Source organism: Drosophila elegans, unplaced genomic scaffold (assembly GCF_018152505.1).
Source record: "Drosophila elegans isolate 14027-0461.03 unplaced genomic scaffold, ASM1815250v1 contig_208, whole genome shotgun sequence".
Taxonomy (NCBI): Eukaryota; Metazoa; Arthropoda; class Insecta; order Diptera; family Drosophilidae; genus Drosophila; species Drosophila elegans.
This window is the reverse complement of record NW_024545578.1, coordinates 12,499,298-12,523,371: the sequence shown is the minus strand read 5'-3', so window position 1 is coordinate 12,523,371 and position 24,074 is coordinate 12,499,298. Positions and strand designations below refer to the sequence as shown.

Genomic DNA, 24,074 nt, shown 5'->3' with positions numbered 1-24,074 from the left:
ATCAAACTTTCAAGCAAATCCTATTCAAAACAACCGCTAACTAACTTTAACCAAACACGGACTGGCACCCAAACGAATTCTGTCCGACTGGAAATTCCGAAACAAACAAGAAAATACATAGATATTAAAGCTGACTCCGGATTCCGGTTCAGACAACCGCATCCAGCTCTCTCTCACCTCCCCCCCAAAACCAGGACATCCCGGATTCAAGATTGGTAACCATTCCGACACCACGTGCTCTCAGTGAAGGTCAAGCTTGTGTATCAGTGTATGTGGAGGAATGGGATGGATGGGGGATACCCCCCCACCAAAGAACCTTTCAGGCGCAACATGTCGCTCTGTTTCCACTTTGCTCTCTATTCTCCCGCAAATGCTGTTTTCTTTTTTTGTAGCCGTAGCAATATCCATCTTCTTCTCCCCTTTCTTACACACAGAAAATATGGAATTCCAAATAAATATTTATAGAATAAATGAATAGGCATATATTATCTTACAATAATAAGATAGACATTACATCCTAGATTATTTGTTTAGTTAAATATCCAAGGGCAATTCGAAAGCTACTCATATCCTTTTATACAGCATATACGTTCAATTTGAATCTGCATTAATATTATTTTTAAGTTTGCCGGAGTACTAAACAATTTTTAACTACTTTCCAAATATGGATAATGAAATCCTATATACAAGGATCTATCGTTTATGTCATTAAACAAATTGTGAGCACCTAGAGATTTCTTTGGAATTTTTAAAATGTTAAATTATAATGCTGATTTTTGTATGAATCAAAAGAATTTAATCAAAAGTGTTTTTCCCAGTACAAAAACAGTGTTTGTGACTCCTAACGCAGCTTTTGCCCTCCGCCCCTTAGCCTTATACCCCGCCCATTTTCCGGGCGTCTGTGGTCTGCCCCAACATTGTTGTTTTCGTTGTACGTGGTCGCTGCTGCTGGCATTACATTGTTTGCTTTTGTTTAGCAGTGTGGACCACCTCTTTCACTGGCAGCCTTTGTCTCCGACTCTTTCTCCTTTTCCAGCGAATGCAGCTGCAGAGAAAACTTTTTAACCAAATTACCCTTGAGGGAATAGGGCACTACAGTTCAACAACAAACCAAAACAGACACCTTCGGCATTGCCAAAATATAAAAAATAGAAGAAAAAAAAATTGGTGATTACTTGCTGATTTATGTTCAAATTTTCAAAAGGATCGGTTCAGTGGGTTTTTTAGTTCTGATGTTCACAAACTAAAAAAAAAGAGTTCTTGGGAAAATTCAAAGTTTTTCATACGTCAAAGGCTTTAACTCCGTTGATTTAATTCTGATTGACTTGAAATTTGTACAGAATAAAAAAAGAGACTTTAAACCTGAGATGTTGAGTTGAAGTTGCATTTTTTATATAATTTTTTCCTCTTAATTTAATAATCTTTCATATGATTGAAAATCGAAAAAAGATTTTTTTTATTTTGTGCCTTTTACTTTAAAAGTTGTTTTCCAATATTTTATATTTATATGTACGTCTCACATTCAAACGTTCATTCTAATTTTGAAGTGTCAAAGAGGGCTCCCATCATTCGCCTATTTAAATCGACTCATCGCAAATTCGACTTTTTGTTTATTTTTGGCCAGAAAGTTAGCTGGCAACATTGTTTGGCTCGCTATTTGGGGCCCTACTGTTGTTGTTGACGTTGTTACTATTACTAACTGTTACTGTTAGGGAGAAGTGGAATGCACCTAAGAAAAACTCCGGGGAAGCTGTAACATGGGAAATATTTGTACGACAGGAAATGCGCAAATATTGCAGCACTGGGCGGAAAGAGATGAATTTTGCCAAAGTTTTGTTTTTGTGTGTAGATGGCAGATGTAGGTGGGAGATAGTTTGGAAATTGTTTTACCGGCACGCGTTTCTGTGAGGGAAATGGCTTTAGTTTTAGTCTGAGTTTTGCCTTTGTTTATGCTTTTTTGTTTTTTTTTTTCAAGTTGCAGGTGCGCCAAGGTAGAGTAGTTAACTGGGTTAAAATGCTGGCCTAGCTGGTCTAACAGATGCTTCTTAAATTTCGGTTTAGTTTTTTTTAATTGCATATGGCCCCCTAAAGGGACACTGCCCCCCCTGACCACTAATTAATATGAAATTCTGCGGTTATCGGGAAGTTGAGTTTATTTAGCGGACAGCGGGTTCATTAAAATGGCCAACAAAGTAAATAGAACGAGGAGAAAAATAGAACAAAAAGTTATCCAGTAGCTTTACAATGTTGACATTGTTTTTTCTCTCGTTGTTTTTATTCGTGTTGGTTTGCGTTTTGCGTTTGGCAATGGTTTTCGTCTGGTGGCACGCAAAATTGTGTTTTAATTGAATTTTTCTCACCAATTTTATTGAAATTACATATTTAATGGCATTAATAATTCAGACCATTTTTTCTGGGTTTTTGTTTTTATTGTCCTGCCAAGTGTCGCTCAGCAAATTGTTAATGGTACATAAATATTTGATTGTTTTCTCGTGGAAAAGATTTTTTGGAAACAGTTTCATATAGTATCAATAACATTTCTTTATCCTAACGCACTTATTAAATTTTGTTGCTTCCATTATTTACTTCGATTTATTTTACACATTAATTACAAATTTATTTGCATTTGGTTAACTTTTTCTCATTGCAATATTAATAAAATGCAATTGAAATATTGTCTTCAATGTTAATCATTTTTACCTTTGTGTATTTTTCGCAAACATTTATGATTTATTGCCAACAAAAAATTTCGAGGAGAATGGAATTATCAGCATGGTCAGCATTTTATATCAGCTTTTGGCTTATCAAAAGAGTTCACAGACAAGAAAATAAGAAAAAAAATCGAATAAATAAAATAACAAATACGCTTGGAAATATTAAAAAAAATGACGTAACAATAATAATATTTTATATTTTCTGTTTAAATATTATGTAGAATGTATGTTTGTATACCATGACATTTTAACTTATTGCTAAAGTTTTTGCATTTTGTAATCAAGAATTTTTTTTAATATTCAGCTGATAACATACATGCCCACTTCAATGATTTAAAAGGTATCACGAATGTTGACCACACCACATTTAAGGTGACTAATTGGCCACGAAATTGGGAAAAACCGGCACATGAAATTTATACAATTTTATGGCCAATTAGTGGTTTCTCATAAACTGTTTCTTGTGCTTCAAAAATATGCCAAAAATACGGCCTAGGACACCAGTCGCTATTTCTATCACTCCGACGCACACGAAAAACCACACACAAACAAACTCACAAAAATATATAGAAGAAAAACGCATTTTGGAGCACATACCAATAAAATCTCTTTGAAATGCGTTTCGATTTCAAATTGAAACCAATTACGGCCACAAAAAAAAGTGGAAAATAAGAAAATAGTTCTCAAAGCAAGTTAAGTTGAGCGAAATTGCTTTTTGTTAAATGACCAACAAATTTTTTCCCCAGCTTTGCAAAGAATTTGCTTCCTTTGCAACTGAAATTTCTAGTTCTCTCGTTCTCTCTCGTTTAATGCCATTAACAGCTTGTCAAAGCCATGGCCAAAGTCGTGAGTTATTAAAAAAATCAGTGAATGGTCTTAAGCACCTGGTCGAGTCGCCAGGTAAGAAGGTTGAGAGCCTAGGAGAGGTAAAACTTTTGCCGCGGTTATTACAAAAAACTGAATGAAATCCTCTCTTTTTCATGCAGTGACAAAATAATTTGATTCTTTCAGAATATTTTAAAAATTTTAGTTTTCTTAAATATGCTTTAAACGATAAATATTGTTAATTTTTAACAAAAATAATACAACACTTATATATCTTATTATAACAGTATACAAAAATAAATTAAGTTTGAAGTAAATATTTTTAAAAGATGAAATTGGAATTTAAAAAAATTGTTTCTAAAAAAACAATAGATTCAATATGTAATTTTTTTTTCTGGAAAAACATATATATCGTTTTGAAGATCGATTCAGAATTTTTAATTCGAAAATGTTAATATACATTTTGAAACCAAGTTAAGTAAAATAAATAAATAAAGTAAATTAAATTTCTCTTAGTGTGGGCCAAAAAGTCTTTTGGCCGGCTTCCTTTTTTAGCCCTCTTTCTTCCTCACCCCAATTTTTCTCTTCTTTTTAGGCTTTTTTACTTTTATAGCTTTTAGCGCGGTACTTCTTCTTGACATTTTTAACTAGCCCACTTTTGCAGTTTTACCATGAAGTGTGATTGCAACTCAAGTGCTTAACGACACCCACACGCCAACAGAAATAAAAACATACATTCACATATGTGAAGAAATACAGTGCGTTCCAATGCCTTCAAGTTTACTATTTTAATAGTTTATATATATTCACAATTATTTATTGACTATTTCAACTTTGTAAAATAAAGTATAAATTTATTAATTAAACTATTCCTTAAAAATATATGTTCCTAGAAACAAGTATAAACTAATAAACAAAGAAAACCTTAATCATTGTTCGTAAACAAGCAAATCTAATTACCTTTATGAACTTTCAAATGAAATGAAGCGATTCTTGTGTTTTAAAGCCCATATTACCCTCATACAGCTTTAAAACCCACTGTTCGCACATATAGAATGTATTTATGTATAGCTATGTAGAATGTCTTGTCGCTGGCTGACTGACAGTCACGGGTCTATTTCAGTTAATTATCGCACCCAAGCAGCAGTTTCCCCCCTTTTCCAACCTTTGTTGACTGACATTTCGCCTCGAATGATCTAATCAGAAACAAGTTGAATTTGAATTGTTGTTGCTGGTATTGTTATTGTTTTTGTTGGCTTGTCACTGGAACAGAACCGCTTTATAAGGTGGAAAGGTAAGGGGAGGGGCTTTTTGGGGTATACTGTTATGACAGCCGACTATATATAGACTAATGTAGTCCCAATTCGGATCGTGTGCGCCTCTAGATATTGCATTTTCGGTCTATCTGCCTGTCGCCCATGGATAATAAATTTTTTATAATATTTTGTTTTCGGTTGACATCGAATTTCTTTGATATTTTTAGATGGGTACACTAAAGGTGTTCTTGATTTATTTAAAGATTGTGAATTAAATGTTCTAAAAATATACTCAAAAATTATAGTGCACTAATTACTAGCCTCATGTAATGTTTACTTATATATTTCATTTCATTTTATTTATATATGTTTTTACAATGAAAAGACATTAGTGTTCGTCAAGTTTTAAATTCTTTACCTTGATAACAATACTATCTCACTTTTATTTCTGACTTCCTTATTTGGAAGTCGATTTTCTAACTTTTTAATTGACCAATAAAAAAATGTATTGATAGCTTGACACTCAGATATCAATATCAGTTAACTAAACGTGAACAAGAAAAACCCCATGACCAAATAAATATATATATGAATACGAATGTGTTTGAATTCCAGCTAAATGAATTTTCAATTTGGTTTTTGTTTGCTCATTTTTTTCTAGGTGGCTCTAATCATATCTAGAACATATGACCGAAGTTGAAAGACAAGCCTTTGTTTTAGCATGCCACAACTGCTATGAAAAAACAGTTAAATAATCACAACAATGGCACAACAAATTCTACTCAATTTTTTTTTATCTCCAGTTTGCGTTGACAGTTTTTGTTTCTCTATCTCAAATCAGCTGAAAAAAGAACGAAGAATTATAAAGAAAAAGTTCGTTGGCAATTAGAAAAAGCGTGAAATACTTACGAGAAAGAAAAACAAATACGGCTAGAGAAAGAGAGGTAAAATCGCGTGCGGGGTCATCAACTGGCTAAGAGCCCAAGGGCAATATTCCCCTTTAAAGAAAAAGCTTTATACCCGCAACAATAATAAAGAACAAAAAAAAAAGGCCGTAGGAAAACAAGCAAAAAGAAGCAACAAAAATTATAGAGACACATAAAATAGAAGAGATTGAACAAAGACCAGAAGTTTGATTAATGGATATTACGCAGGAAAAAGAGGAGGCAATTTAGAGCTCGGCTCGGGCAAAACTTGGTCGAAAGAAAAATTATGAAAATAAATGAAAAAGTTTCCTCAAAACAAGGAAATTGCTCTAAAGTACTAGCGAACTGCTAAGAGGCTAATTGCCGGACTTGACTGATAAAATGGCCAACGAGGAGAGAGCTAAGGCAGATGAAAGGTGAACTTATATCCCCAGAGGGGCCAGAGCAACAGGTAAAGGGCAGATGTCGGATCTGCATACCTATTGAAATAAATATTGTAATAAAGCACTCCAAATTTGAGTTATACTTATACTGCAGTCGGTTTAGTTTTTTTCTTTAAATATAAAACACGTTATTTTCGAATTTAAATATATAATTTTAGATTTCATAAAAAAAGTAAAAGTAACAGTAATTGTAAACTAAATATATTCGTTTTAGTTTAAATTCGTCTACAAATGCACTCCCACTTTTAAAAACCCCTTTTGAACACTGCTTAAAAAACCACATAAAGAAACTGTCAAAAATAACTATAAAATTGCCAGAAGGCCAACAAATGTCAAAACAATTCCAATTTAACTAGCCAGTGTCAGAAGTCAGGCACTTCACTTTGATCCCACTCTCTCTTTCCGTATTTTAGTATCCCCCAGCAGCTTGCCCGCATAACTTTTGCCATTCACCCACAGAAATAAACAAAATAAAAGGCGAAAAAACCCGAAGCAAAACAAAAAGGGTAATAAAATGAAAATACGAGTAACTTTCGCGCTATTAGCTGGCAATTAAAACGGCAAATGAACTTTCAACTCGGCAGACGAGGAGCAAATAGCCAAAAACTAAACCAAGCCAAAGAAAGTAAACAAAACAGGCGATAAAGTCAAAGCCAAAAAACTTCTGGTACTGGCAACAAAAACAGAGACAGCCGCAAATTAGTAAACAAAAGCACAATTGTTTGCTATGTCAAAGGGTGGGGATCGCGGTGCGGGATGTGGGCGTGGTCGTAATCATGGGCGTGGGACTTTTGCACTAACAAAACCAAAACAACGTTGACACCCACCAGAAAAGTTGTATCAATGTTGTTCTTGTTGTGCAATTGTCGGGCTTCCAAAACTCTGGGATAATAAAAGAATACAGAAGAGAAGCCGGCAAAACAATGCCAAATAAAACTGGAACAAAAGTTTGGTTTTCTGCTAGTAGCCCCTCGCCTCTCCTATGATTATAATAAGCCGGACTAGGCCAAAACAAGTCTACTTGGCCAATTCGCATCGAATTTCTAGATGGTTAAATTAAAGGCCTCAGATGGGGCAGCAAGTGGAAACAAGGTCAACGTAGATTCTTGAATTTGATAACAATAATTTGTGGGCCCAGATAAGCTGACACTCAATTTTAAGCCAAACTTAAACAAAGTTTTGCAAGTCAAACCTAAGACTGTGCTTATAAATTTTTTTTTTTTGGATTTATAAACCTTCGATTTTCTTATTTATCTTGTGAGTTCCCATCGAAAGACACAGTTTATTTTGTATAAGAAATGAGCACCTAGACTTTCGGTTTTATAGGACTTTTTCAGTTGACTCAATGTAAAGCCAAAACTAAAACAACATTTTTAAACTCAAACAAAATTCTAATTTAAATATTTTAAACTCAATACACTGTAAATTTGCCCTGCTTTGAGAACTTAAAATTCAAGTAAAGTAACTGTTTTACTATTTTACGTTTCAAGAATTTTAATATGATTTATATGATTAACACTAACAGATTGATATCTTAAGGTAATTAATTTTATTTAATATTTGAAAAAAAACATAATTATTAAATAATAATTAGACTTTTATATTCTATAATTAATTATAATGTATATCGTACACATTCCCAACCTTGAATTACCAGATCTTTAATAATTTATTCTTTTAATTTGGTTTCCTGTTTCGCTTGGACACATTCTAGACTCGTTTTCTTTGCAATAAGAAATGTAGGTACTCATATCGTTCCCAACAAAAGGCTATATTCAGAACCTTATCTAATCAAATTGTTCGGTGGAGGGTTCCGAGAAATTTCCACCTCTGAGTTCCCTTTTCGCCCTGGGTCTATTTGGGTACCCTCTGTTCCCCTCAAGTAATCATCTCGACAGCAGACACAATGGGATAACAAAAGTTTTGCCTCGTCTCTGTCCAGTTCATTCCCTGCCTTTATTCCCTACCCCTCTGTTCAGTTGGCCCATTTGCCCTGACTTTTCGGACGGGTAATTCACGTGGCACTAATTGAATTAGTTAACCGACTTTTGAGTCGGTTTCGTCTTTATCCGTGCACTTGGAAACGATACCGTTAAACATGATGAACTTGCAATAGAATGCAAAGTGCGCAATTAACAAGTTGCTTGAATATACGTAACATCTTAAAGAAAATTTTAAATCTCAGTTTAATAAGTACACCCAGACCAACTCAAGGGCCTGTTGAAAGGTCGGTTTGGTGCGTTGGAATTTTGGATTTCTGTCTGAACTCAACAGCTGCTGCCTTGCACACTAACTAAACAGATGTGAGCAAACAATAAGGGAAAAGTGCGGGGGTAGGGACTTCCTCAATGTCAAATTTCAATTTAAGGCATCAAATTTCAGAACAAATTTGGAATACACACAGGAGTCGCCCAAATAATACACACAAAATTTGGATTAGCTAGTAATAAAGGGAAATATTATTTTATACAATAACTTTTTATTTGGATGTATTAAGCACATATATATTTTAAAGCTTTTATCGGACAATTACCAAATTGGGAGTATAATTTAGATATTAGATACAATAGCTAAATGACACAGTAAATTAGTAGTTCTTTCAAGCGGAAAGTAATCTTAAACCCACACACACCTTTTTAATCGCCTATTATAGTGTTCCAGCAGAACAATGTGGTCCAACTTAGTTTCTTTCATTGGAGCAGTTTTACTTTTTAGATTTGTATTAAATGTGAGCAGAGTGAAAAACAAAAAAAAATGGTAATATGTGACTAAAAATTTATTCATTTTCACAGGAAGCAGTTGTCTTTAAGTTTACAAATTTTGAATGTAAAAGTTACAATTTGTCGTGGTTCGTTTTCCACAATTACCGTCTGAAGGCCGTCAGTCGTGATCGGGTGCTGCTCAATATGAACGGAACTGTTCTACACCCGGTCGATAACATTCAGCTTCATGCCAAAATCTTAAAAAAGGCCAACGGTTTTAAGCCTTGGATACTTGAGTCCACTGTAGACGCCTGCAGATTTATGCGAAAGCGTTACGATCCATTCACGATCATCGTCTACAATATTTTCAAAGAATTCACCAACATCAATCACACCTGTCCGTATGTGGTAAGTTAATCAGAGTCTATCTCTAGCCTAAATTTGGTCATAATAATTCCCTTACAGGGTCCGCAAATTGTCAAAGATTTCTATCTGAAATCGGAACTATTGATTCTGCCCTTTCCATCTGGGGAGTATATGTTAACGATGCAATGGCACTTCCATTCGAAACGGCAATTCGATACAAATGTCAGTTTTATTTATATGGAGGATCTGCTAAAGAGGAATTAGTATTGAATAACAATTAAAAAACATTACAAACCCTTTTAAAATTTCTTCAAAATAAATTGAATTTTTCGAAGCCGATTCAGTAAATAAAAATGAGAACCATTTGACTAAAAAGTAAACAGAACAACTTCTTGTTGCATCTCGGTTAAATAAGATGAAAAATATCTATTTAAAATGAGATTGTATTAAGCCAATTAATACCCACATAAAAATTAGATTAAAATCCAAAAGTTCATGGCAATTTTGTGTTATGAGCTGCGTTAATTACCTGGATCAAATATTAAAATTCAAGGAAAACAACGCTAATTGAAGCAAACTTATGCTCTTAATTAATTTAAATTTTTGTACCTGGTAGCTTTATGAAAATGAAGAAACAACCGAGGAAAGACTGAGAATGGAAGTGTGAGGTAGAGTCCTTGATGCTTGAAGCGCTCGAAAAAGCCCTCAGCAATAAATTAAAGTCAACAAAAGCTAGCGCTGATTAGTTAGCTATCGATGTCAGCCAGGTAAATAACAAAGTTTAACAAATTACGTCAGGCTCGAATCGAAACGGCCAATAAAAAAATTTGCAAATCAATGCAAATGACGAGGCAAACAATGAAGGGCGAAGGGGAGTTGGGAATCGGGGGACTTTGATAGGTGGCCGCACACAAAACCGAAAGCAGAATTAATTAAGCAAAGTGCGAGGGGCAAGAGAAAGGGGGCGGCACCCGAGATTAGCAAAAGATGTCAGTGTGTCACAAGGATGCCGATAAACGAGTTTTTCCCTCTTTCGATTTTGAATATTAGACGGAATTAAATTAGTTTTTTTTGCCATCGAAACAGGAAAAACGGGAAAGTAAGGCCAAGTGCTTATATCGAAGTCTAGATGCTCTGCAAATCATTATAAGCATTCAGTCAATCTTTAGTTGCTGTTGATATAAGTAACGTTTATATTAAGAAATAAAATGCGGTAAAATAAATTTATTTTTGTATTCTATCATTCTCAATTATAGGTGATTTATTAGACATAAAGAATAAACCATCTAAAGCGTCCTTAATAAATGGACTATCTTCTATTACTATTATTATTATTTTACTCTTAAATTAAATTAAATTTCAAATAATATAATTAAAACCAAGTTAATACATTTCATTATTTTGTATAAAATATTAAATATGTATTATGATTATAAATAACATTTTTTTATAAAAACACACATTTACTATTATTTGCAGACCACTTATGCCTGAAATCTTTCAAAAATAAATCTTGTTAAATTAGATTTTAAAAATTGAATTTTATTTAATTCTTTGTGAAACTCTCTTTTGAGCTTGATCTAAAAACTAAATATTTTTATTAGTCTTTGCTACATTATCTTGAGTCTTAATTTTGTCGGCACGCATATGGGTTTTTGATACCTGTTCTTAAGAAAATCATCAATCAGTGCATGGTATCTACACTGCGCCGCAAAACTAGTAACTTATTAATCCAACTCTTGGTTTTTTGATAGACCTGTTGCACACACTTTCCTTCAAATCATATATTAGCCGATGCCGTACGGAATATCCGTTGAACGAAAGTGCCCCTACAGCGGCAACATCACGGCAGCAACACGCAACACACGGCCGCAGTAGCAGCAGCAGCAGCAGCAACAGTTGCTGCAACAAGTTGCACTTGCATGCGGCGCAGTGCACTGAGGCATGCAGGTGGAAGCGAGATGGGGCGAGGTGCGACAGGGATGGCGACACACAGATGCCGAGGCACACAGACAGTATGCTTTAGAATTTTAGTTTAATGATTTGTAACCGGTTTTCGAGGCGGCAACTCCCGTGAGACGGCTGTTTCTGTTGCAGTTGCTGCAGGGCAGACCTTTCCCCCCCCCCCCCCACCACTCGCCGCCTCTGTTTAATTACACTTCTTCCTACGAACGACTAAAAAAATAATAACAATAGCGGAAGTTATACAAAAGCCGCACAACCGGCCGCATAACAAAAAAAAAATAATAAAGAGTGGGTACAATAAAACAACAAGGGTTGAGAGATAAGGCAAAGAACTCGTCGACGGAAGGGCGAAAAAGTGTGGAGTTGCGGCGACTGCGAGCGTATAACATGTGACGAAAGCAGTCGGCTGGATTCGAGTTTAACAACATTTAACTGTTGTTTACACTCTTGATTGCCCTATTCCGTTCTAACTAGTGCAGAAAAAGCTCACACACACACACGTATTCCCCATCTTTTGCAACAACAAAGCCTTTAAAATCTACCCAAAGACTCAATTTAGAAGCGTTTGAAATTAGAAATCTTTGGGAAACTAATTCATTAAAGAAGTGGGCTATGTGAGATCAATTAAAATCGTACAGCAGAAACATGAGTTTTGCTTTTTTATAAATTAATATGTCCGGTACCGAACCTAAACCTTCAATATAATGCAAATATATCCTAAACTGCTGAAATTACGTTTATAGTTTTAATGAACACCTTAAACACACGACATCCACAAAAGTGGAAAACGTGTTTTTGCATACGACTCCCAAATGATTTGTCGCCTGCCTTAAACGCGAAATCCGCGTGAAAATTAAAAAATTGTCCCTCGTTAAACAGGCTTACCTCGAATCCGGACGCAAAAAAAAGGCCATCAGCCATTCAAGTCCAATTGCAAGGCGAGACTTTCCGTTTTTGTTAGTTTTATATGTATTTTTTTTTTGTTGCTTTTCGCAAAGTTGCTTTCAATCAAATCGATTCGAAACGCGCAAAAAGCAAGACTGCAAATTGTAAAAAATTGTGTTTATTATAGACATTGACTTGGCGCACACTTTCACGGCACAATTAATTGGCTAGATTTTTCCCCATCTTGGCCATCCCCCCACTTTATCTTCCTCTTCTGGGCAAACAGCTGGCCAACTTGTTTGCACACATTTCGCACAGTGGACGACGGGCGGGCGCAAAAAAAACTTTCGCTCAAAACGGATGCAGCCAGAAAGAAGTAGGTGGGGAGTTCGGAACTGGTTTCTTGTAACAGGAATTCTTTTTATTTTTTGTTATTTTTGTTTTGCTACTTTTTTCCTCTTTTAATTTTCCATCAATTTGCACATTTCCGCTCGGCTGTGTTTGCGATTTATATAGATTTCTTTTCCTATTGGCCTTCTGGCGCCCGACTTATGCACGAGTTGTTCTAATTTATCTCTGTTGGCCCACAAACAAATATATATTTATTTTTTATTTATCTCGCTCCGCACTTTCTTTCGGCATTTTAAATTGGCCCAAAACGCGATCGGCTTTTTCCTCTGCTCTTTCGCTATTTATAACAGAACTCACGCACACACACACTCCTGCACAACCAGGTGAAAATGAGTGCAGATATCTTCGCTGATCGTACAAATAATTTCGGTTAAATTGAATTCTTTGATTAACAAGTTTCCGTTGGAGCCGCGTATTTATTTTTGGAAACCCTCACACAAATTGAAAACCGCAACTTGGCGCGCCGAAATATATAAATACAATAAAATATATTCAATTATGACAAACTCGATTCCATCCCAAAACAAACAATTAACGTTTTGTTGATGTTTCTTACGAACGCCGACAGTTCTTCTTTATAGTCTATTTATTTATTTATTTATATTTCTTCAAAGCCGAAATTTAACGTCGAGCTAATTTTCGAAAATTATTTGTTCGTAGTTGTTTTTCGAATTTATCAATTTTTAGACGAATTTTGTCCGCGTTTGCAACCGTCGTTTGAAAAAATCGCTCGTTTAAATCGTTTATTTAAACCGTTTTCAGCGACTTGATGTGTTATTCTCTTTCTCCCTCTTTACTTTCTTCTTCTCTAGAGGTGGAGAAACTTCGATGTCAACATCGATTGTTCAAAATATCGGACCTATCGATCGGGACTATCGATGTTTATCCATCCCTATCGAAGAAGATCTCTTTCTCCTTATTTTTCTTACTGCTCGACGTTTCGCTTACATTGAGGTGGAGTTTTTATTATATTTCTTCTTCTATTCTTCTATTATTTCGACGTTTGGCTAACATTTCGCTGTTAGTTCGACGATTTCTAACATTTCTCTGTTAGTTCTACATGTTCGTAACATTGATCTCGATGTTAGTGGAAATATAGGTTTGAGGCAATGCTAACAATGGTTCGAGTCGGAACTAAAACTAAATTTAATTACAACTAATTGTTTTTAAATGAACATATAAATAGATATTTATAATAATAATATATAAATAGATATTAATAACGAAAAGTATTTAGCATTCCTTTCTTTAGTTTTAATTGACATACACAACCTGACATTACTCTTTTTAGAAACAATGGGATTAAATGGGATTTAAAAACAGAGGCTCCTACAAAATAAAATTATTTCTTAAAACAGCAGGTCTATCCTTGACCTTATTTAAAACACCCTTTATTAATTTAATACGCCAGTCGTAGCAGGAGATTGTTGTGAATTATTGTTTAAGTAAATAAAACTGCATGTACATTTATTACACGTAATATGGCATCGAAAGAATTATTTATTGAACTCACTAAACAAAACAATGACAATGACAATGAATTAAGTTAATGAATGACAGAAACGCGCAGCTTACTTGACTATTTGGCAATTTTACTAAGAACACACAGAACACGAATACAAAATATATATGCGGTGGGTTTACATTGCAGTTGGAACACGAGTCACGAGTCTTCCTCTCTTTAGCCTGATAAAAGCACTTATTGCATTAAATAGCCTACGAACTAGGAGTGCGGAGTGCAGAGTGCAGGGGTCAAGAGCGGGTGGAGGGTGTGGAGCAGCAGGCCATGGACACATCCAATGGCAAGTCCTGCGAGAAGGCGAAGGTCGAGGTGCTCGAGGTCTCGTTGAAGCCACTGTCCGTGCGATAGAGCGGAATCCTGGGTCCTTGCTGTGGCAATGCATTCTGGGGTAGCCCCGCTGGCTGCATTGCTCCTGCAGCCGCAGACTGATCCTGATCCTGATCCGGATCCTCCTCCAAATTGGCACTGAACGACTGCGAGAGATTCTTGCGTTGGGCGGAACGATGTCGTCTGTGGCCACGCGGAGTGTCCGAATTGGACGAGCTGCAATTGAAACTCAGGGTGGACAGTTGCATGGCCTCGCCCTCCGCTTCCGCCTCCGTCTCCTCGTCCACCTCCGATTCAGCGCCCTCCTCCTCCTCCTCATCATCCTCTTCGGTTTCCTCAAACAGTGGCTGGTCCGCGGCCTCAATCGCCACCTGTCGTGTGCTGTTCACCCGCAGTCGCCTGACCCGCTGATTAATGCTGCAATCCGAGTGCTCCAAGGCGCCCATCGGCGAGGAGCTCCGGTCCGGCGTGAACTGCAGGGCCGTGCGCTCCGACAACGTGTCCTGGTGCTCTGCTGTGACGCTGACCTCCGCCTTGGAGTACACCAGTCGCCGGCTGAGATGCTCGGACGGAGCAATGGGCGACGGCAGTCCCAGCTCCTGCATCAGCAGTTTCCGCTTCCCCGAGCAGTTGCCATCGTCGGGCGTTCCTGGCGGCAGACCGCATAGGTTTCTAATGGGCGAAAGGCAGCCGAAACTGCCCTCGCCGGAGGCCGAATCCGATAGCCTGCCCGCGAACATGGTCTGCTTGCCCTGCGGACTGGAGCCCGCGATGGGCGATGACTGCTCGCCGTGCTCCTGGTCGCCCAAGACGATGACGTTGTGCAGATCGAACAGTTTCCGGCGCATGGAGCTGTTGAAGATGTCGTGGCCGCCGCTCGATTTGCTCCGGCCGGACAGGCGGGCGGCCAGATGGGGCTGGAAGTAGGGACGCAGTGCATCCTCCAAAGCCTTGGGCAAAATCGGCGGCAGCGTGAGTTCCGTCTGCACCTCGCAGTCCCGTTTGCGCCGCGACTTATTCGATATGGGCGTATTGTCCTCGTTGTGGTTGATTATGATGCGCTGCTTCCGCAGCGGACAGTCCACGGGACTGGGCACAATGTGCGACTCCTTGAAGAAGGCACTGATGGCCAGCTGGGCCCGGGATTCCTGCTCGGGATCGGGGGAGTCGTGAAACTGCGTTTCGTGCGGCTCCAACTCGGCGGGTTTCAGCTGCGAGACTTCGTCAATGTTCCACTCGAATTGCGTGGACGAAAGTTGGGGCGTACGCGAGCGGAAAAGCGACGGACTGTAAGGGAAAATCAGGGGGGGAGGGGGTTTTCAGTAATGAGTTTTTCCCCCCAAGGCAAAACTCACCTGGCAATCGTCGGCAGGTGCAAGCGATCCGCCATCGCGACCTCGAAGGGATTGCGCACCTTGTGCAGCCTCTTTGGGGGCGGGGTGCACACATTTCCACCTCCATTTCCATTTCCACTGCCCGGCATTAGGGGGCTGCGTTTTTCATTTTCCTTGCCGCCGCCATTCGTTGGCGTTGCCGCCGACGCCGTCGAATTGTTGCTGTTTGAGTGGCTATTTCTGCGCGCCCGGCACTTCAGTCCGCTGAGATTAGTGAAATATCGATTCTTGAGGGCTTGCGGCGTTCGCACCTCGTCGTTGTACATATTTTCAAATCTTGCGATTCGCCTAGTTTCGACTTAAATTAAATTATTTTAATGGGCCTGCTGCGATCGCAGGAGGATGTCAGTATTTTCAAATGCTGCAGTGTTGGTCAGCGTCGCAGCGGAGTTATCGAATCGTTGGCGATTCGAAAAGGAGGATGCAAGATTGAAGTGTTACTATACGCAATCGTTAGTTTTAGCTTAAGTTATTATTAAACATTCATTATTTTATTTATTTGCATTGCTTGCAAAAACCTTTAGGCGATTATACAACTTTCAGTATTTTATGATTGCGCGCCATTCGCTGTCTGATATCGATAGTATCGATCATCCGTAATCTGTGGTGTAAATCCTGGCTAAATACTAATTTATCTGGTTTGTGTCTCGTCTGACTGTGGACTAAGTCATCGCTTAATATACTAAACTTGGTATTTTACCACGCCCCGCCAACGGTCACACTGCCAGCTGTCTTCGCCGTTCTGCTCCTCCACAAACACATACACGTCGGCTAGATGCGTGTTGTGTGTGTGTGTGCAGTGCGAAACAGAACCGAAACCGAAACAAGAACCCAGAAAAGCAGACGAAAAATCACACAAAAATCTAACAAATTCGCTGCAGAACCAACTGCAGAATTCTATACGGCCGGGCGAACCGCTAAAGTGGCCAAAATTCGGCGAAAACAGCGCAAGTGTGACAAAGCATTCGTGCCAGTGCAGCCGACGGCGAAACGGGCGAAAACAAAAGAGAATAGTGTTGATAGTAATTCGAGCGTATTTAGCAGCAGCAGCCAGAGCAGCGGCGTCAGCGCAGGCAGCGACGCGGGCAGCGGCAGAGGCAGCGAAAAGCAACGGCGGGGGGGTGGTGGGTGCGGAAACGGGCCGGGGAACGGCCGAGAACGAAACAGTGACAGCGACAACAACTACAACCACAACAACAACAAATGCCGGTCGGTTTATCACCTCCGATCTAATCAAAACGGTTAATAGCAGGCAAAAAAAGGGCCAAAGCCCCCTAGATGCCACAACTAGTTTACGTTTATCCGACTGCTTGCATACCGTGCAAAAACTTGCTATTGAACTTGAGAGCTGCGACGCCAACGCCAGCAGCGACGCCGACGCCAGCAGCGCTGTCATGTCAGAGACGGGCTGTCGGCATTATCAGAGCTACGTGAAGGAGCACAGCTACGATACATTCCGGGTCATCGACGCCTACTTCGCTGCCTGCGTCAACAGAGATGCGCGCGAGAAGAAGGTGAGTGGGAGTGGTAAAGGGCAAGAAATTGCGAGAGGTGATGCAGAGGTGAGAAAGAGCGAAAGGCAGAACGCAATCAGAGATGCGTCATTATTTGCATAACCGTGAATTGTTCGCGGGAAAGGTCACTGACACTAATGATTGTAGATAAATTCGCAGAGCAACTTATTTAAGTTTTTAAAGATGCGCAACAATCAATAGAGAAGTTATGTTTATTTTTAAACTATAAATTGCATTAAATAATTTGTTTATGCTAATATATAGGTATAGTCCCAGCCGTGATTGATTCAGTTTTAAAGTTTTGTGGATCTAGCAATTATATTACTCCATTTATAGTACCATAAAAACGATGTGTCAGTAATTTTCTCAATATTTAAAACATTTGTGCGTAAAGACATTGTTTTCCAAACATTTTTTCAAAATCAGACGATTTTTTTTTTTTTAATCTACAAATTTCCCAAATTGTAATTCTTTATCAAATATGTGTAACTACCTGCTACATACTTTCCATATTCCCGTAAAATATGTGAGGTAGAAGCAAAAACTAAATTTGAAATTAGGTGTCATATACATTGTATATGATATTGTTTTTCGATTTTAATTCTTATTAGAATATTAAAAATAAATTAAAAAACAGCAAAGTCATTATTTGTTTTCATAATTCTAAATTGCCTTTATGGGAGCTATATGATAAAGTCTCATTCTTGCTACTTGTAACTGAAAAGCCAACTTTTAGGATAATTTATGCAGACAGCTCTAAAAATGTGTCCTTTACTGCGTTGCAAACTTTTCACTGAAATTATTATACCTTTGCAAGGGTATACAAAGAATAGAAAAATGTAGGAAACTATCAGTGGTTTCGGCAGATTTTGATTAATGTTAAAGCTGTCAGGCAGCTGCACTGGGGATGATAATTTCTGTGTGAACCAACCCTCCCTTAATCAGATATTTACACTTCCAGAGGATATTATGCTTAAGTCAGTAGTTTGAAAAGCATTGTACGACTTATCTATTATTAGGCTATATTTATATTATTTGGTTGAATTTTTGGGGCTTTTATTTATAAATTTTTTTTTAACATTTATATAACAGAATTTAAATTGTGGAATTTAATTACATTTTTAATCATAAATTGTAAATTGTAAATTTTATTACATTGTTTTATGCACAAAGTATGTGCCACTTTAGGTTTTTTTGAAAAGATTTCAAAGATTAATTTTTAAATTAATTTTGATTTAAGGAGCATTAAATCAAAGACTTCTCCAGATCCCGTACAAACTAATTAAATTAAAAGATACCTCCGTTAAAAAATATCTTCAAATTAAACTTCTAATTTATTTGTTATAAATGTCAACTAGTTTTTGTCCACCTATCCAATTATTTTTTGGGTGTTGTATTTTTTATAACCCCTTTAAACCCTCAGGCGATCCACTGCAACTGCTTCGAGTGCGGCAGCTACGGCATCCAGTTGTACGCATGCCTGCACTGCATATACTTTGGATGCCGAGGGGCCCACATCACGAGTCACCTGCGATCCAAGAAGCACAATGTGGCCCTGGAGCTGTCGCACGGAACGCTCTACTGCTACGCCTGCAGAGATTTCATTTACGATGCGAGGAGCAGGGAATATGCGCTGATCAACCGCAAGCTGGAGGCCAAGGATCTGCAGAAGAGCATCGGTTGGCAGCCGTGGATACCGACGGCCAAGGAGACGAATCTTCTGCTGGCCAACGCAAGGCGCAGGATGGTTAGGCCCAATCAAACCATCGGACTGAGAGGACTGCTCAATCTGGGGGCCACCTGCTTTATGAACTGCATTGTTCAGGTGGGTTTAGTTTCATGAATCCACTAATCCTCTAATTTCTTAAAATAATCCACTTTATTGCTCTCCAGGCTTTGGTTCATACTCCCCTGCTGAGCGACTACTTTATGTCAGATCGCCACGACTGCGGCAGCAAGTCAGCGCACAAATGTCTCGTCTGCGAAGTTTCGCGTCTCTTCCAGGTGAGGCAAAGATACTTATTGCTAAAGCCTCCTTTACAATCAGAGAGTCTTTCTTTTCTTAAAGGTCAAGATTAAGATGATTTTAATAAAGTATACAATTGTCAATGGGTATTATAAAGCAAAAGCAAATTTTTTTTATTTACCCAGATTATTTTAACCTGAAACAAAAAATAATTTAAATATTTTATAAATGTTCTTTTTGTTTTTTTTTTTTAAGGAGTTCTATTCGGGTTCCCGTTCGCCGCTGTCGTTGCACCGGCTACTGCATTTAATTTGGAACCATGCGAAGCACTTGGCCGGCTACGAGCAGCAGGATGCGCACGAGTTCTTCATCGCCACTCTGGATGTGCTGCATCGGCACTGTGTGAAGGCTAAATCGGAGCACGAGAGCAAGAGCAACAGCTCCGGCTCGGGCAGTGGAACCAATTCCAGTAGCTCGAGCAGCTCGCATTGCTATGGTCAGTGTAATTGCATCATCGATCAGATCTTCACGGGCATGCTGCAGAGCGACGTGGTGTGCCAGGCCTGCAACGGAGTGTCCACCACCTATGATCCGTTCTGGGACATTTCGCTGGATCTGGGAGAGACGACAACGCACGGGGGAGTTACGCCCAAGACCCTGATCGACTGTCTGGAGCGGTATACCCGCGCCGAGCACCTCGGCTCGGCGGCCAAAATCAAGTGCTCCACCTGCAAGTCCTACCAGGAGTCGACCAAACAGTTCAGTTTGCGCACTCTGCCCAGCGTGGTGTCCTTCCACCTCAAACGCTTCGAGCACTCGGCTTTGATCGATCGCAAGATCTCCTCGTTCATTCAATTCCCCGTGGAGTTCGATATGACGCCCTTTATGTCGGAGAAGAAGAACGCCTATGGGGATTTCCGGTTCTCTTTGTATGCCGTGGTCAACCATGTGGGCACCATCGACACCGGGCACTACACCGCTTATGTGCGGCACCAGAAGGACACGTGGGTCAAGTGCGATGATCATGTGATAACGATGGCATCACTCAAGCAGGTGCTGGACAGCGAGGGGTAAGGATACTTATGCATTTCTTTTAAATAAGTTTTTGTATTGAGAGTAAACAAAGCTTATAAATTATTTTAAAATTTTTTCAATTTATTCATATTTAAGATAAACTTAGGGAAATTAATATAATAGCAACATTTGAGCAAATCGAATTCAATGGAATTGCCATTTTCAACTGAATAAAACTTGGGAATTTCAAAAACAAACAAATTCCAGAAAAGCCATTTTCGATAGTCTGCTAAATTATCTAGAAATCTTTATTAATGCATTTTGTTTCTTTCTTATTTCAGTTATTTATTGTTCTACCATAAAAACGTGCTGGAATACGAATAGGGGACATCCGTTAGGATCCATTGAAGCGACTGTATCCCTAAATAACACAAACAAGCCGAAAACCATGCTTTACGAATAAACAAACACACAAACAACAGACAAGACCGCGGCAGCGCTTACGAATTAAGTAATCTTAACGCAAAAAGAAACAAATCCTATACTGAGCGTTCCCTCGATTGAGGTTAATTAAGTTCACATACTCAAAACATTGGAACAATCGAAAACAAAAAAGAAATTATTGAAAATTGTAATCTGATCAATCGATATGTGGGGATACCCGTTTTGTTCTAAGTATTTCAAATCCATAATACTAAAAACTAAAAAATGATATAAACTAAACAGTTGGCTTATACATTTATATATACACATTAAACCAGGGATATGAAACAAGCACACAATTAACTTAATATTGCAGACGAAGACAGTGTTATCAGTTGGGCTGCTATGAAATGTTTTTTTTTTTTTTAATTTAGTGACACATTTGTTTACACTGATGAACAAAAACAAACATTTGGCCTTCCGGATTATTTATTTATTTTTTAATTTTCGATCTCTACCTAATCAGAATCTTAAAAACTATTGTGAAGTCAGTATTATTATGAATATTGTTTGACACTGTGATTTAAGAGTTCATACTGTTTTTGAATAACTATTTTTTCGTGCGGAAAATCAAAGCTCATCCACCTATGGCCACAATACGCTTAGTTAAAAAGAAGAAGAGGTAAACACTAATTATTACTAAAAATTAAAAAAAAATTTATTTCGACATCACTTGGGCTCGTCCGGGAATTGAACCCGGGACCTCTCGCACCCGAAGCGAGAATCATACCTCTAGACCAACGAGCCGTCGGTACGCTGAGCGTTCAGAATGTCGGTTTTCAACATGCGGTGCCTCTCACTCCACTCCATTGGCCAACTGCTCTTAGGAAAGCCGTGTCTGCGGGAAAGGGACAACTGTAGTGTGCGCGGTGGTTCGGAAATGTGCTAATTTAGCCGATACATAAACCATCTGCTTTTATATGTTCAAGACTTTTCACTTTAAGTCAATTTAAAAGTTCCCAATCTTTTTGCCCTAATACAATACTAAAATTGTTCTCCGAATCAAAGAAAATTTAAAAATCGTGAGGAAATCCTATGATAATAAGATTTACAGTAACAAATTAAACAGTTATTAAAAGTTTCTGGAGGTTTCCATAAACGAACAGGACATCTCTCAAAATATTTAGCCAAATCAAAATCAAAATTAATTAACATTTCACGAAAAATATTATTATTATTTAAATTACAATTTTTAAAAATATTTTAAGGTCAGATTAATAATGTCGCTAAAACTCCCATCGACATCAATTTCAAGCATTTCCAAAATATTATAGGCCTCAACGCATCTACACATCTCGGAATTTGGTATTTCAGCCAACTGGGAAAATAAATATCTTATTAAAGAAGAAAATTATTTACGTAACACTTACCATACGTTGTATATTCAGAAATTCATTCTGCGAAATGGTAATTTCGAATGGATTTTTTGATGTGACGCCATTTTCTCTTAGTATGTTAACTAACGAATTCATAAATTCGAAGGAAATTGTTCTATCTGATACTGAAATTTCAAGTTTGTACATTTTGTCGCACTTTGATAGAAAGTCAAGAAGTTTATTTTCTTCAAATAATTCTTCTGTCAATTTCAAGCTTTGCAAATTGTTTGAGTGCCTAACGATCCACTTGTAAAAGTAATCCATTGAGTGACATTTAGCATACTTTAAACTCAAGTAAAAACCCGCTTATGATCTTGAGGTTGCAGCAATGTTGCTCGATTAATTATAAATATTGAACGTCTAAGCCAACAACATTTATTTCATCAACGTTTGGGCCATAAACCATCAAGAAGTCCGATAAAGTCCAGCGATAAAGTCCGAGATGAAATTTTTTTATATTCATTGCGGCAGTGATAGGCAAAAGCCGATTGCAAAACCTGATTAGCTTGGGCTAGTTTTAGCCTATCTTTAAAACTTAGCTCATCCAAAATTCGGTCCAAAATCTCCAATGGCAAATCTAATATGTTAGTGGGATTCTCCATTTTTAACTGGAATGAAAATAAATCAAAGCTTGTTTAAACTAACAAAGTGAAAATTCAGGGCTGGTCACTCACCGAACTGTCGTGGAATTGGAGCACCTTGTGAATCACCTGGAGCCAGCTGTTGTGGTCTCCAACTACTGCAAATATCGTCAAAGTTTTTGACAAATTACTATAGTTCTTGCTCTGCTGGTCCACTGTTGGCTACTTAATTTTTTTAAAAACAGAATAAGTCGGGAAAACTTAAAAAAACGCGTGGGAAGCGAAACCCACGCCGGCTGAACAGAAAATAAACAAAACTAGGAGTGACGATTGTCAGCTGATCGGAACCGGATCCGGAGCGAATTGTTCTGCACTTAGCTTAAAGCTTTGTCTTGTGGCTGCCTTCAATAAAATTAGCTTACTTTGAAAAAAAAATATTTGCATACGGCTGGGCGTGTAGATAACAGTGATAACTAAGAACACGCTTAAAACTTTTTTCTTAATATAATAGTGCGAGACCAAGGCTTTAAACAGTAGTTTTGATCGATATCGGCAGTGCAAATAATTTTTTAGGGATATATATGCGCCATGGCAAGTACGCCTTATTTATAAGTGTTCAGTAAAATCTTTCCTAAAAGAAAATTATTTATTTATCCTACTTGAGCGGCGGATCAAAGAAGATTGATAAAGAACCAGTAAAATGCTCCATCCCTGACCTAAAAAGCCGATTTCAATTAGTCAGTAAATCGGAAACTTTACAGCACTGCTACAGAAAGGAAAAAGTTTTTGTTCAATCAGATCGTACAGGTTGAAAATGGAATTCCAGAAACACTTCAAATCCAATTATAATTTAGGAACTGGACCTGACCGTGTAAAATTTTGCATATGCGAGCGTAGTCGTAAAAATGTGATTGTCTGCAGCCGCTGCAAACAGTCATTTGTGGGCCGCATTTCGCAACGCTGTCCAAAACACCCCGAAGTAAGTAATGAACTAGTAAAAAACGGTAAATAATCTATCATTTATAAAACTGCTATGTAGGTGACTTTTCTTATGGACGCCCGTCAATGCGCTTTCTGCGGTGCCCATGCTAATTTCTTGCAAGTATCCGAGACCAAGCGCTGAAATGGGATATTCTCAAAAACACTGACTTCGTTGACGAATCTGCTATTACATAAACATTATTATGTATACAAAAGTGCCAATAAGTAAATAAACAGAAAATTGTTATTAAACTGAGTTTTTATATGGATATTCTAATGTAAGATTTAAAACAGTATTTAAAATTAAAAAGGTTGTTAAAAATTTAGTTTATTTAAGTTTATGATTTCTAGCGAATACTGTAGTGTAAGCAAAGCAAAATGATTTAATTTAATTTATTTATTTTTTAGCATACTGATTGTAAT

At 37.9% G+C, this 24,074-nt stretch overlaps 5 protein-coding genes, 1 long non-coding RNA gene and 1 other non-coding gene across 11 annotated transcripts in view; 3 read left to right on the top strand and 4 right to left on the bottom strand.

Annotated features, from left to right (window-relative positions):
- Nucleotides 1-13,277, bottom strand: part of LOC108135570 (protein phosphatase 1 regulatory subunit 16A) — a 45,628-nt gene extending 32,351 nt beyond the window's left edge. For 2 of the 5 annotated variants that reach the window (XM_017256331.2, XM_017256339.2), the window contains exon 1: nt 12,083-13,277. The gene's annotated coding sequence lies outside the window, so the exon portion shown is untranslated. The remainder of the gene's footprint in view (nt 1-12,082) is intronic. The other 3 variants (XM_017256332.2, XM_017256333.2, XM_017256336.2) reach the window with 3 other exon arrangements.
- LOC108135485 lies at nt 9,071-9,496 on the top strand. The gene is made up of 2 exons (XM_017256228.1): nt 9,071-9,274; nt 9,332-9,496. Exons 1-2 carry the CDS (start codon nt 9,071-9,073, stop codon nt 9,494-9,496), a joined length of 369 nt encoding a protein of 122 aa, XP_017111717.1.
- A 682-nt stretch (nt 13,278-13,959) lies between the features above and the next one.
- Nucleotides 13,960-16,102, bottom strand: LOC108135683 (protein aurora borealis). The gene is made up of 2 exons (XM_017256523.2): nt 15,698-16,102; nt 13,960-15,629 (listed from the first exon to the last, which is right to left on the bottom strand). The coding sequence occupies exons 1-2, from the start codon at nt 16,000-16,002 to the stop codon at nt 14,246-14,248; spliced, it is 1,689 nt and encodes a 562-aa protein (XP_017112012.1). The 5' UTR covers nt 16,003-16,102; the 3' UTR covers nt 13,960-14,245.
- A 354-nt stretch (nt 16,103-16,456) lies between these two features.
- On the top strand, nt 16,457-20,953 carry LOC108135674 (ubiquitin carboxyl-terminal hydrolase nonstop). The gene is made up of 5 exons (XM_017256511.2): nt 16,457-17,250; nt 18,674-19,075; nt 19,144-19,254; nt 19,472-20,286; nt 20,572-20,953. The coding sequence occupies exons 1-5, from the start codon at nt 17,131-17,133 to the stop codon at nt 20,612-20,614; spliced, it is 1,491 nt and encodes a 496-aa protein (XP_017112000.2). The 5' UTR covers nt 16,457-17,130; the 3' UTR covers nt 20,615-20,953.
- Nucleotides 20,954-21,388: 435 nt separating this feature from the next.
- Trnap-cgg lies at nt 21,389-21,460 on the bottom strand. The gene has a single exon. It is a non-coding gene; the product is annotated as a tRNA-Pro (tRNA).
- Nucleotides 21,461-21,927: 467 nt separating this feature from the next.
- LOC108135553 lies at nt 21,928-22,973 on the bottom strand. The gene is made up of 3 exons (XR_001773914.2): nt 22,764-22,973; nt 22,084-22,697; nt 21,928-22,031 (listed from the first exon to the last, which is right to left on the bottom strand). It is a non-coding gene; the product is annotated as an uncharacterized LOC108135553 (long non-coding RNA).
- A 450-nt stretch (nt 22,974-23,423) lies between these two features.
- On the top strand, nt 23,424-23,903 carry LOC108135552 (uncharacterized protein CG13380-like). The gene is made up of 2 exons (XM_017256299.1): nt 23,424-23,649; nt 23,710-23,903. Exons 1-2 carry the CDS (start codon nt 23,485-23,487, stop codon nt 23,791-23,793), a joined length of 249 nt encoding a protein of 82 aa, XP_017111788.1. The 5' UTR covers nt 23,424-23,484; the 3' UTR covers nt 23,794-23,903.
- Nucleotides 23,904-24,074: the final 171 nt, after the last annotated feature.